Source organism: Monodelphis domestica, chromosome 2 (assembly GCF_027887165.1).
Source record: "Monodelphis domestica isolate mMonDom1 chromosome 2, mMonDom1.pri, whole genome shotgun sequence".
Taxonomy (NCBI): Eukaryota; Metazoa; Chordata; class Mammalia; order Didelphimorphia; family Didelphidae; genus Monodelphis; species Monodelphis domestica.
In genome coordinates, this window is record NC_077228.1 from 249,662,582 (window position 1) to 249,676,241 (window position 13,660).

The 13,660-nt window shown below is 35.7% G+C and overlaps 1 protein-coding gene across 6 annotated transcripts in view; it reads right to left on the reverse strand.

Moving 5' to 3' along the window:
- The window catches only part of ELAC2 (elaC ribonuclease Z 2), a 105,814-nt gene that overhangs the window by 18,325 nt on the left and 73,829 nt on the right, over window positions 1–13,660 (reverse strand). For all 6 annotated transcript variants that reach the window (XM_001373477.5, XM_056817459.1, XM_016430891.2 and 3 more), the window contains 2 exons: window positions 12,598–12,694; window positions 7,275–7,413 (listed from right to left, as the gene is read on the reverse strand). In XM_001373477.5, the coding sequence (XP_001373514.3) occupies window positions 7,275–7,413; window positions 12,598–12,694 (236 nt within the window). The remainder of the gene's footprint in view (window positions 1–7,274; window positions 7,414–12,597; window positions 12,695–13,660) is intronic.

The window sequence follows — 13,660 nt, forward strand, 5'->3', positions numbered from 1 at the left end:
GATGCAGCCAAAGCAGTACTCAGGGGTAAATTTATATCCTTGAGTTCATATATTAACAAATCAGGGAGGGCAGAGGTCAATGAATTGGACATGTAAATCAAAAAACTTGAAAGCAAACAAATTAAAAATCCCCAGAAGAAAACTAAATTAGGGATTGTAAAAATTAAGGGAGAAAGTGAAAGAACTATTGAACTAATAAATAAGACTAGAAGCTGGTATGTTGAAAAAAATATATACAAAATACTGGTCAATCTAATAAAAAAAAGGAAAGAAGAAAACGAAATTAACAGTATCATAGCTGAAAAGGGAGATCTCACCTCCAATGAAGAGGAAATTAAGGCAATGATTAAAAACTATTTTGCCCAATTATATGCCAATAAATATGCCAATCTGGGTGATATGGATGAATATTTACAAAAATATAAATTGCCAAGATTAACAGAAGAATAAATAGAATTCTTAAATAATGCGATATCAGAAAAAGAAATTGAACAAGTCATCAAAGAACTCCCTAAGAAAAAATCCTCAGGGCCTGATGTATTGAACAAGTGAATTCTATCAAACATTCAAAGAATAGCTAATCCCAATACTATACAAACTATTTGACAAAATAAGCAAAGAGGGAATTCTACCAAATTCCTTTAATGACACAAATATGGTACTGATTCCAAACCCAGGCAGGTCAAAAGCAGAGAAAGAAAACTACAGACCAATCTCCACAATGAACATAGATGCAAAAATCTTAAATAGGATACTAGCAAAAAGACTCCAGCAAGTTATCACATAGGTTATCCACTATGATCGGGTGGGATTTATACCAGGAATGTAAGGATGGTTCAATATTGGGAAAACCATCCATATAATTGACCATATCAACAAGAAAACCAACAAAAATCACATGATTATCTCAAGAGACACAAAAAAGCCTTTGACAAAATACAAGACTCATTCCTATTGAAAACACTAGAAAGTATAGGAATAGAAGGGCCTTTCCTAAAAATAATAAAAAGTTTTTATCTAAAACCATCAGCCAACATCATCTGCAATGGGGATAAACTAGAAGCCTTCCCAATAAAATCAGGAGTAAAGCAAGGATGCCCATTATCACCTCTATTATTTAACATTGTACTAGAAACACTAGCAGTAGCAATTAGAGAAGAAAAAGAAATTGATGGTATTAAAATTGGCAATGAGGAGACCAAGCTATCACTCTTTGCGGATGATATGATGGTTTACTTGAAGAATCCTAGAGAATCAACCAAAAAGCTAGTTGAAATAATCAACAACTTTAGCAAAGTTGCAGGATACAAAATAAACCCTCATAAGTCATCAGTATTTCTATATATCTCTAACCCATTTCAGGAGCAAGAATTAGAAAGAGAAATACCATTTAAAATCACCCTAGACAATATAAAATACTTAGGAATCTTATCTGCCAAGACAAACACAGGAACTATATGAACACAACTACAAAACACTCTCCACACAGTTAAAACTAGATCTAAACATTTGGAAAAACATTGATTGCTCATGGGTGGGATGAACTAACATAATAAAAATGACAATCCTACCCAAATTAATTTACTTATTTGGTGCCATACCCATTGAACTACCAAAAAACTTCTTTACGGAATTAGAAAAAAACATAGCTAAGTTCATTTGGAAGAACAAAAGATCAAGGATATCCAAGGAAATCATGGAAAAAAAATGCAAAGGAAGGAGGACTTGAAGTCCAAGATCTCAAACTATACTATAAAGCAGTGGTCATCAAAACAATTTGGTACTGGCTGAGAGACAGGAGGATCAGTGGAATAGACTTGGGGTAAATAACCTCAGCAAGACAGTCTATGAAAAACCCAAAGACCCCAGATTTTGGGACAAAAATGCACTATTTGATAAAAATTGCTGGGAAAATTGGAAGACATTGTGGGAGAGATTAGGTTTGGCTCAATACCTCACACCCTACACCAAGATAAACTCAGAATGGGTGAATGACTCGAACATAAAGAAGGAAACTATAATTAGGAGAACACAGAATAGTATACATGTCAGACCTTTGGGAAGGGAAAGATTTTAAAACCAAGCAAGACTTAGAAAGAGTCACAAAATGCAAAATAAATAATTTTGACTACATCAAATTAAAAAGGTTTTGTACAAACAAAACCAATGTAACTAAAATTAGAAGGGAAGCAACAAATTGGGAAAGATTTCATAACAAAAACCTCTGACAAAGGTTTAATTACTCAAATTTACAAAGAGCTAAATCAATTATACAAAAAAATCAAACCATTCTCCAATTGATAAATAGGCAAGGGACATGAATAGGCAGTTTTCAGTTAAAGAAATCAAAACTATTAATAAGCACATGAAAAAGTGTTCTTATAATCAGAGAGATGTAAATCAACGCAACTCTGAGGTATCACCTCACACCTAGCAGATTGGCTAACATGACAGCAAAGAAAAGTAATGAATGCTAGAGGGGATGTGGCAAAGTTGGGACATTAATGCATTGCTGGTGGACTTGTGAATTGATCCAACAACCATTCTGGAGGGCAATTTGGAACTATGTCAAAAGGGTGCTAAAAGACCGTCTGTCCTTTGATCCAGCCTTAGCATGGATTTGTACCCCATTGAGATAATAAGGAAAAAGACATGTACAAAAATATTCATAGCTGCACTCTTTGTGGTGGCCAAAAATTGGAAAATGAGGGGATGACCTCCTGGAAATTGGAAAATGGGGAATGGCTGAACAAATTCAGGTATATATTGGTGATGGAATACTATTGTGCTCAAAGGAATAATAAACTGGAGGAATTCCATGGGAACAACCTCCAGTAATTGATGCAGAGTGAGAGGAGCAGAACCCGGAGAACATTGCACACTGAGACTGATACACTATGGTACAATCAAATGTAATGGACTTCTCCATTAGTGGCAATGCAGAGATCCTGAATAACTTGGAGAAATCTATGAGAAAAACCACTATCCACATTCAGAGGAAAAACTGTGGGAGTAGAAACATAGAAGAAAAACACCTGCTTGATTACATGGGTCGAGGGAGATATGATTGAGGATGTAGACTCTAAATGAACATCCTGGGGCAAACACCAACAACGTGGAAATGGGTTCTGATCAAGGACACAGAGAATACCCAATGAAATTGTGCATCTGCTGTGGGTTGGGTGGGTGGATGGGAAGGAGGGAAATAATGTGATTATTGAAACCAAGGAATATTGTTCTAAATTGACTAAATAAATTAATTCAAATAAAAAAAAAGTTCCCTTCTCATCATTATGTATAGACTTTCCCCCAATGCTTATAATATACTCCCATCTCACTTTTATCTCTTAGAATCTCCAGCTAGAATACAACCCCTCATGGGCACCACTTCCTATGTGAATCTTGTTCCCTTCAGATATTAGTGCTTTCCTATACCCCATCAAAAATTATCTTGAACTTAATTTGTATATGTTTAGGATTTATTTATGTATGTGCATACTGTTTCCCCCAAGAGAAGGTAATTTTCTCAAGGGCAGATATTGTCTTTTTTTTTTTTTTGGCTTTGTATCTCTAGTATCTAGCACTGTGTCTATGTGAACTTAACATCTATTGACTTGATTGATTAGGATTGGCTGAACAAATTGTGGTATATGCTGGTGATGGAATACTATTGTGCTAAAAGGAATAATAAAGTGGAGGAATTCCATGGGGACTGGAACAACCTCCAGGAAGTGATGCAGAACAAAAGGAGCAGAGCCAGGAGAACATTGTACACAGAGACTGATACACTGTGGTACAATCGAACTTAATGGACTTCTCCATTAGTGTCAATGCAATGTCCCTGAACAATATGCAGGGATCTAGGAGAAAAAACACTATCCACAAGCAGAGGACAAACTGTGGGAGTAAAACACTGAGGAAAGGCAACTGCTTGACTACAGGGATTGAGGGGATATGCTTGAGGAAAGACTCTAAATGAACACCCTAATACAAATACCAACAACACGGAAATGGGTTCGGACCAAGGACACATGTGATATCCAGTGGAATCGCGTTTTGGCTATGGGAGGGGTGGCAGGATGAGGGGGAGGGGGTGGTGGAAAAGAAAATATTTGTTTCCAATGTTTGAAAATGATATATTATCAAATTATCAAATAAAATAATGTTTCAAAGTAAAAAAAAAAAAGAATCCGAGAGAATCAACTAAAAAACTAGTGGAAATAATCAACAACTTTAGCAAAGTTGCAGGATACAAAATAAAACCACATAAGTCACCAGCATTTCTATATATCTCCAACACATCTCGGCAGTAAAAATTAGAAAGAGAAATTCCATTTAAAATCACCCTAGACAATATAAAATACTTAGGAATCTATCTGCTGAGAAAAACACAGAAACTATAGGAACACAACTACAAAACATTTTCCACACAATTAAAACTAGATCTAAACAATTGGAAAAACAGCAACTGCTCATGGGAGGACAAGCTAACATAATAAAAATGACCATCCTACCCAAACTTATTTACTTATTTAGTGCCATACCCATGGAACTATCAAAAACTAAAATAGAAAAAAACATAACAAAGTTCATTTGGAAGAACAAATGATCAAGGATATCCAAAGAAATAATGGGGGAAAAATGCAAAGGAAGGTGGCCTTGCAGTCCCAGATCTCAAACTATACTATAAAGCAGTGGTCATCAAAACAATATGGTACTGCCTAAGAGACAGAAAGGAGAATCAGTGGAATAGAGTTGGGGAAAGTGACCTCAACAAGACAGCCTATGACGATCCCAAAGATCGCATCTTTGGGGACAAAAATCCACTATTTGATAAAAATTGCTGGGAAATTGGAAGACAGTGTGGAAGAGATTAGGTTTGGATCAACATCTCACACTCTACAACAAGTAAATTATGTGAACACAGAATAGCATACATGTCAGACCTCAGGAAAGATTTTAAAACCAAGCAAGACTTAGAAAAAGTGACAAAATATAAAATAAAGAATTTTGATTACATCAAATTAAAAAGGTTTTGTACAAACAAAGCCAATATAACCAAAATTAGAAGGAAAGTACAAATTGGGAAACAATCTTCATAACAAAAACCTCTGACAAAGGTCTAATTACTCAAATTTACAAAGAGCTAAATCAATTGTACAAAAAAATCAAGCCATTCTCCAATTGATAAATGGGCAAAGGACATGAATAGGCAATTTTTAGTCAAAGAAATCAAAACTATTAATATGCACATGTTCTAAATCTCTTATAATCAGAGAGATGCAACTCAAAACAACTCTGAGGTATCACCTCACACCTAGCAAAATGACTAACATGACAGCAACGGAAAGTAATGAATGCTGGAGGGGATGTGGCAAAGTCGGGACACATTAATGCACTGCTGGTAGAGTTGTGAATTGATCCAACCATTCTGAAGGGCAATTTGGAACTCTGCCCAAAGAGAGCTAAAAGACTGCCCTTTGATCCAGCCATATCACTGCTGGGTTTGTACCACAAAGAGATAATAAGGAAAAAGACACGTACAAAAATAATCATAGCTGCGCTCTTTGTGGTGGCAAAAAATTGGAAAATGAGGGGATGCCCTTCAATTGGGAACTGGCTGAACAAATTATGGTATATGTTGGTAATGGAATACTATTGTGCTCAAAGGAATAAAAGTGGAGAAACTCCATGGGAACTGGAACAACCTCTAGGAAGTGATGCAGAGCAAAAGAAGCACAACCAGGAGAACATTGTAAACAGAGACTGATACACTGTGGTACAATTGAATGTAATGGACTTCTCCATTAGTGACAATGCAGTGATCCTGAACAACCCAGAGGGATCTATGAGAAAGAACACTACCCACATTCAGAGGAAAAACTGTGGGAGTAGAAACACAGAAGAAAAACAACTGCTTGATTACAAGGGTCAAGGGGGATATGACTGGGGATGTAGACCCTAAAGGAACATCCTAGTGAAAACATCAACAGCATGGAAATATGTTCTGATCCCGGACACATGTAATATCCAGTGGAATTGCGCATTGGCAAGGGGAAGGGCGGGGTGAGGAAAGGGAGGAATAGGATATGATTTTTGTAACCAAAGAATAATGTTTGAAATTGACCAAATAAAATTTAAAAAATAAATAAATTTAAAACACACACACACACACAAAGATGATATTGGAAGGCAGGAAAACTAATGAAATTTTTGGCTATGAGAAGAATGGCATTGTGTCTAGAAGTAATAATTATCACTTAGGGACACATTTTATTGGCACTCATATGCTGGGGATAGACCACAGGAAAGTATTATGAAGATCCCTGAGTTCAAGCCATGGAAAGAACAACAACGGATAATGGAGATATAAAGTTTAGAGTGGAGAAAATTTACAGAAAACATGATAGCTTTGTTCAAGTTTTAAAGACTACAGAGTGGCTCAGTCCAGAGAGTTAGTCCCCTAGTTAGGAGGCCCTACGTTCCAATCTTGCCTCAGATATTTCCTAGCTGTGTGACTGTGGACAAGTCACTTGACCCCAAATGCCTAGCTCCTACCATTCTTCTATTTGGAAGCAGGGTATGGGTTTAAAATAAAAAGGCTATATATAATATGGAAGAGACTTAAACAAACTTTCTATGCTTGACTCCAGGGATAATAACTAGAAGCTATAGGAATTTGAAAAGAAATCTAGGTATATTCGAACAATAATATTCTCAAAAGGAGCTGGGCTGGGGGGCAACTGAGTAGCTCAATGGATTGAGAGCAAGGCCTAGAGATGGGATGTCCTAGGTTCAAATCTGGCCTCAGACACTTCCCAGCTGTGTGACCTTGGGCAAGTCACTTAACCCCATTGCCTAGCCCTTACCATTTTTCTGCCTTGGAGCCAATACACAATATTTACTCCAAGATGGAAGGTAAGGGTTTAAAAAAAAAAAAAAGGAACTGGGCTGCTTTGGACCAGTGGGTTTCTCTCTTATTGGAAGTCTTCAAGCAAAGACCATATGACTATTTTTCAGGTACTTTGTAGAAAGGATTTTTGTTCAGGTGAAGGTAGGACTAAGTCTTTTACAACTCTGAGATACTATAAAAGAAACACAAAAGGAAACATTCATGAACACAGTGGCAAGAAAGAGGCCTTTTCCCAGGGAGAGTAGATGGAAAAGAGCCCCCATGAAAGAGGTGGTATTGAAAAAAAGTATAGATATAAAATTGCAAAGTAAGGCTCCTGTACCAGTAGGTGTTTCTGCCTATGTTCTAGGAAGGTACTCACTGTATGATGATCTGCATGGATATGGGATACAAACACAGCAGCAATGTTACCCAGAATTGTATCCACTTGGTCTCCATAATGGCGGCATAGCTGCCCAAAGGTACCTTCCCCACAGTCCAACAATAGAGACTGATCAGAGCTGCCAGGGAGAACATCACAAAGTTTAGTATCAACAGAAAAAAAAATTAATAAGCAAATTTGTTAGACTCAAACAGAAACTGATTAGAGCATGACATACTGACTTAAAAAGCAAAAACATTATCTATATTTTAGTTTGTTTATTTTGTTAAACATTTCCAAGCTATATTTAATCTGGGTTAGTCAACACCCTGAATTTTGGTAGGCAAGGGTGGAAGGGTGAAGGGCTACTCATGTTTTAGAGTGAGGATATCAGAGCAACTTTATTTAAATATTTTTAAATTGTTTACTATACAAAAAAATTGTGATGGGGGCAGCTAAGTGGCTTAGTGTACAGCTAAACCTGAAGATAGGAGGTCCTCTGCTCAAATCTGGCTTCAGATACTTCTTAGATATATTATTCTATACAAGTCATTTAATGACAGTTGCTTAGTCTTTACTGCTTTTCTGCCTTGGAATTGATAATGTCACTTCTAAGGCAGAAGATAAAGGTTTAAAAAAAAAAGTTTGTGTGTCTTGAGGTTTACTATATAAATATTATTTTATTTATTCAAGAAAATTAGAGTTCTCCAAAAGAATAAGAACAGAAACACAGAGAGTCTATATGGGTTACCTTTAAGTATATTTCCTCTCTGAATTTTTATTAAATTTCAAGTTTTATTCAAACATTTATTAAGTACCTACTACATGCCAGGCAGTGTACTAAATTCTAAGGTAACTTTAAAAAGTAATTTCTGTTTTCAAAAACTTAACAATCGAATGTGGAAGACAAGATGCAAGTGATTAGGTACAAATAAAAAATAAACTAGAAAAATTTTAGATAATTTTGAAGAGGAGGTTCTAGCCCTTCAATGAATTAGAAGAAGTAAATAACAGATTAGGCAAAGTAGGTAACACACAGGCACCAAGAAAACAAAATTTTTATGGGACACTTGATCATCTTGTTAAGAACAAAAATAACACCAAAAATATAATTGTAGCTGAAAAAAAAATTCTACAAAATTCCAAAGGATTTTGTAATATTCTCCAAAACAAATAGAAACATATACCTTAGTAATAAGGAACTTCTATGCAAAAAGCAGATGCAAAAAAAAATGTGGCTCAGGAAAAAGATTTTAAAGAGGGTAAGATCAATGACAAACCTTACATATAAGTAAATCACAAACTCCCTCCTTTAAGGAGATGACTAGAAGGAACTGGAAGTACCCCATACTGAACAACACCGCAAAAATCTAAAGTAATTATTTTTTCAAGCAAGAAACAACTGATCAGAAGTCATTTCCTGGGGGGAGGTCCGGGTCCCGCGGGCGGAAGCTCAATTTTACCCTCTCAGGCCCTGTTAGTCTGGTTGAGGAGGTGAGTGGGCAGCCGGCAGGAGCTAAGCCGGTCTGGGACTCTCCACCATGAGCCTCCTCCTCCGCCTTCTGCACCCAGGGCTGGGCTCGTGTGTTCCTCGATTATTGGCAAATAGACTGGGGTCCCTTTCAACATTTCCAGTAAGGAGCCCATCGGGTGATCCCCAGCCAGAGGAACTCAGGAAGCCGATTGGTCGTTATCCGATTCCTTACAAAAAGGAACTCCCTTTTGATATAGTGGAGCTCATGGAAGAGGTAGAAAAAAAGACTGGATTTTTACCAAATATCTTTAAGGTGTTAGCCCATCGACCAGGGGAATTCAGAGCATTTTTTGCTTACTACAATGCCATTATCAACAAAGAAACAGATCACCTTAGCAAGACTGATAAAGAACTCATCATCCTTGCTACAAGTGTTAGTAATAGGTGTCCCTATTGTGTTATTGCTCATAGTGCTCTGCACAGAATGTATTCCAAAAATGCTGTTCTGGCTGATCAGGTCACCATTAATTGGAAAAAGGCTGAGTTATCACCTCGAGAGTTAGCTATGCTAGAATTTGCTCTTGCTGTTAGTCGGGCTGATGACATAACAGAAGAACATTTTAAAAAGCTGGAGTTGCATGGTTTTGATAGAGAAGATGCCTGGGATATAGCTTCCATTTCTGCTTTCTTTTGTATGTCTAACCGTATTGCTCATTTTATTGACCTGATACCGAACAAAGAATTTTATTCATTGGGTAGAACAAATGATCAAGGTCTGTGAAAGCATGTCCACCACAGTGGCAACATAAAGTGTGTGTATTTATTTTACTTGTGAAAATTTTGGGCTGCCTGTTAATAAGTTTTTTCCCTAAGTCCCTTAATATTTAGTTTATATACCAAATGAGAAATAAACTCACTTACTATTCTACTTTTAGTACCACTTTTGCTAAAGTCGGTGAAATTTAGCACTTATGTAAGCATTGATAATTCAGAAACTTTTTACCTATAGAGGGGATTATCCTCAGTTTTTTATTAGGAAAAAAATTACCTTAATTTCCAACTATTCCTTCCACTTACCCCTTCCCATAACACTCCCTTATTAAAAAAGATAAATAATTGTCCAGCAACCAGTATATTGAGTCTGACAGTATATGCAACATTTCACATCAACAGTCTTCAGCCTCTTCTATGAAAGGAGGTAGGTACATTTTCTCAACTCCTTTCTGGGGCTAAGCTTAGATTGACATTGCTGTCATTATGCATATTATTTTGCTGGTTCTGCTACTTTCATTCTGAAATCTAGGTTTCCCTGAATTCTTTTATTTTTTGGTGATGTAGTAATATTTACTATGTTTATGTATTACAATCTATTGAGCCATTTCCTAATTATTGTGTTGGCATACTATTACTTTTAGGTGTTCTTACAGGAGCATTTGGAGGAAAGGGAAACAAATAAGACTCAGGGGAATTCTAAGAATTAATAACCAACAATATCAAATTAGCCATTTTAACTAAAGCCCTTAGGGCTCAAGACTGTAGTTTTCCTAAAGCTATTTTGCTGTTGATGAAAAATGTATAAACATGATTTGAAATGAATCCTTTTCTGAAATAGATTTGGGGACTCTCAAATGAAAGGCGTGTCAATACGAGCAGACCTATTTTATTTCAGCACTTTCCTTGCCCCCCTTTTTTAGCTTTAGTTGAGTACCTGATAGAGAGGTAAAGAGTGCCTTCTTTCTCAGTTGACCAATCTCCAATGACTTTTGCTAATGGACTGTGAAATCATAGTCATTTAAATAGAATTTTGGTCCATAAATAACCATTCTCCTTTAGGTTTAAATAAAGGTTGTCTAAGCAGTGTAGGAGCTCATATCATATCACAGCCCAATGGGTACCCTATTAGTGAAGTAAGAGCAGAAGAAATGCAAAACTTGAAGCAATTTCTTGTATAGAAACAATTCAGATTTTCTTTCTGAAGGGAATTGGTTCTGTTTACTTCTGTTTCTTACATTTGTATGGTTCTCTTTGACTTTAAAGTGCTTTCATAGCTTTTATGTGGTTATAAAAATGATATACAATCTACTTGGTATTTTCTCTATTCATGTGTTTTTCCTCAATATTTTGCAAATTAATTAGTACATAAATCATAATTTACTTTGAGACCTGAGATATATTAAAGCTTGATTTGATTTGACTGTGAAATAGGATTAACTTGAGTCTGTGAACAAAATATCAAATATGAGGGAATTGTTATGACTGTACCTCAAATACTGTACTTCATGATGTACTTCATCTTTTAGAGTTAATTTCACAAATAAACTTAATTAATTTGGAAAAAAAAAGAAGTCATTTCCTTCAGTAAATCAGTCAATAAACATTTATTAAACATTCTGGTACTGTGGTAAGCTCTACAATTATTAACTTATTTGATCTTCACAACAATCCTACAGGGTAGCTGCTATCATTATCAACATTATACAGATGAAGAAATAGAGGTTAAGTGATTTGCAAAGGGTCAAAAGCAGTGGCTAATGTCTGATGCTGGATTTTAACTTGTCTTCCTCACTCCAGAATCAGCTTACTAGTCACTGCACTCAACTAGCTGTTATAATCAAATGTTTCCTAATTAATACACTACTATTTTATCAGTACCCTTGGAAGTAAGTGGTGCCAATATCATCAAATTCTACTTTTCTAATGAGAAAATAAGCTTTAATTAAAACTTGAACCAAGGGGGCAGCTGGGTAGCTCATGGATTGAGAGCCAGGCCTAGAGATGGGAGGTCCTAGGTTCAAATCTGGCCTCAGACACTTCCCAGCTATGTGACCCTGGGTAAGCCACTTGACCCCCATTGCCTAGCCCTTACCACTCTTCTGCCTTGGAGCCAATACACAGTATTGACTCCAAGACGGAAGGTAAGGGTTTAAAAAAAAAAAAAACTTGAACCAATATCTTCTCAGTGCAAATCCAATGCTTTCTACATTTTCAAAGTACCTCTTACAGACATATCCACTTATTGTGAAAGCCAGAAAAACAGATTACTACCTTGTCAGTAATACTGGAACCAGGGAACAAGTTTATATTCCATTGAGAAAGCTTCTCTAATCTGCAACTAAATTTAGGGTTAGGAAATCTTGCCTAGACCACCAATGCAAATAATATTCTTTCCAACTCAATCCCTCTACTTTTCCTCACCATATCATTAGTGCTACCCCCAAGAAGCTATTTTTAAAATATTTTAGAATTAAATGGAGAACCAGTAACTAAGAATTCTTAGATGACAAAGAACAAATTCATTTTTTTATTTAGGCAATCTACAAGATGGGTTTTCTGCATAGGTTGTTGTGTCAAGGAATATTTTCACAAGAAAAAGGGCCATTTTTCTTCTTGTGGTTTCTGTCTCAAATAAATACATTTTTGAGGAAATTGTCTAGTAATATTCAATAACCAAACTATTGTTGAGAAGATTAATAATAAAGCATCAAGATATATGAGTATTTCTTACCACTTAACAAATGCTTTAAAAGACAAAACAAAACATTAAGTTCCCCTATAACTGATTATGGAATATCTTCATTAAAAGAGAATCCTTGGACTCCCAAAAACAGATATAAGGAATATAAAATGATAATCCCCAAACATTTAACAACAGTTGAACTAATAGCCATGGCATTATATCATAGCCCTAATGAAGAAAGAAGAACAATGAAAATAACTGGTCTAGTCAATAGTGCAAATCAATGAGTAGGCATCCCTTCATGTCCAATATTCATCTCAGAGGGTTTTGGAGAACCTTGTGCCAAAGATATTATTACAAGATGAAAAAATTCCTTTATTCTAAAACAATACCTTATGTTCACAAGTGTGGAACTGACGTTTCGAATCTTCATTGGAATGGCAGAACCTGTTCCGAGGAAGATGACTTCTGGATATTTGATTCCTTTCCCTGTTTAAAAGTATACAGTGTCCTATTTTCCCTGACCAAGAATTATACAATATTCAAACAAAGACTCCATAACAGTAGCCTCAAAACTCAAGTACTATGAGGTCCTTTGTATGGTTCGTTGTACATATCATACCTTGAAAAATCAAAACTCTCACTTAAAATTCATGGTGAAGAGAAATGATGGGAGTTTTCTTAACTTAGAACTGGTTTTAGTTATTCAATGGAGAAAAGAATAGGAGTTCTAACATAATCACATAAATTATTATTGTTCTTTGATCCTTCTTTTAAAAACAAAGACAATGAAAGCAGTTGGTGGCTCAGTGAACAGAGTAAGACCTGGAGATGGAAGGACCTGAGTTCAAATTTAGCCAAAGATACTTCCTAACTGTGACATTGAGCAGGCCATCTAGCTCTCATTTCTTAACCCTTACTGCTCTTCTGCCTTGAAACTGATCCTTTAGTATTGATTCTAAGACAGAAGGTAGGGTTTAAAAAAAAAAACAAAGGCAGTTAAGACTGATAACCACATAGAATGTTTTTTCTCATGACCAAAAAAGAGACACTATATGAGGAATGTTAAATATTTCAGGTACTTCTCTGAGTCTTTTTTTCAAATCAATATGATACAAAGATCAGAAAAGATAAATATTTTTTAAAAATCTCACATTTCTAATAATTTATGAATCTGTGACTTTTACAAATGAAACTCACCAAATCAAAGTTCCTCATTTGAAAAATGGAAATGGAGGCCCAGAGAGGGAACGTGACTTGTCTAATCTGCTATTCTATTAGTTAGGACTAAAGACTAAGGCTATTTCAATTATACCCTATTCTCCCAGAATCATTTTGGCAATACATCAACTATTTAGTTAACCTGAAGGACAGGAAAAATGGATTCTTTGGACCCAAACTCATATTATAATGAATTATTTAATCTATCAACAAGATACCAATGAAATCTCTACT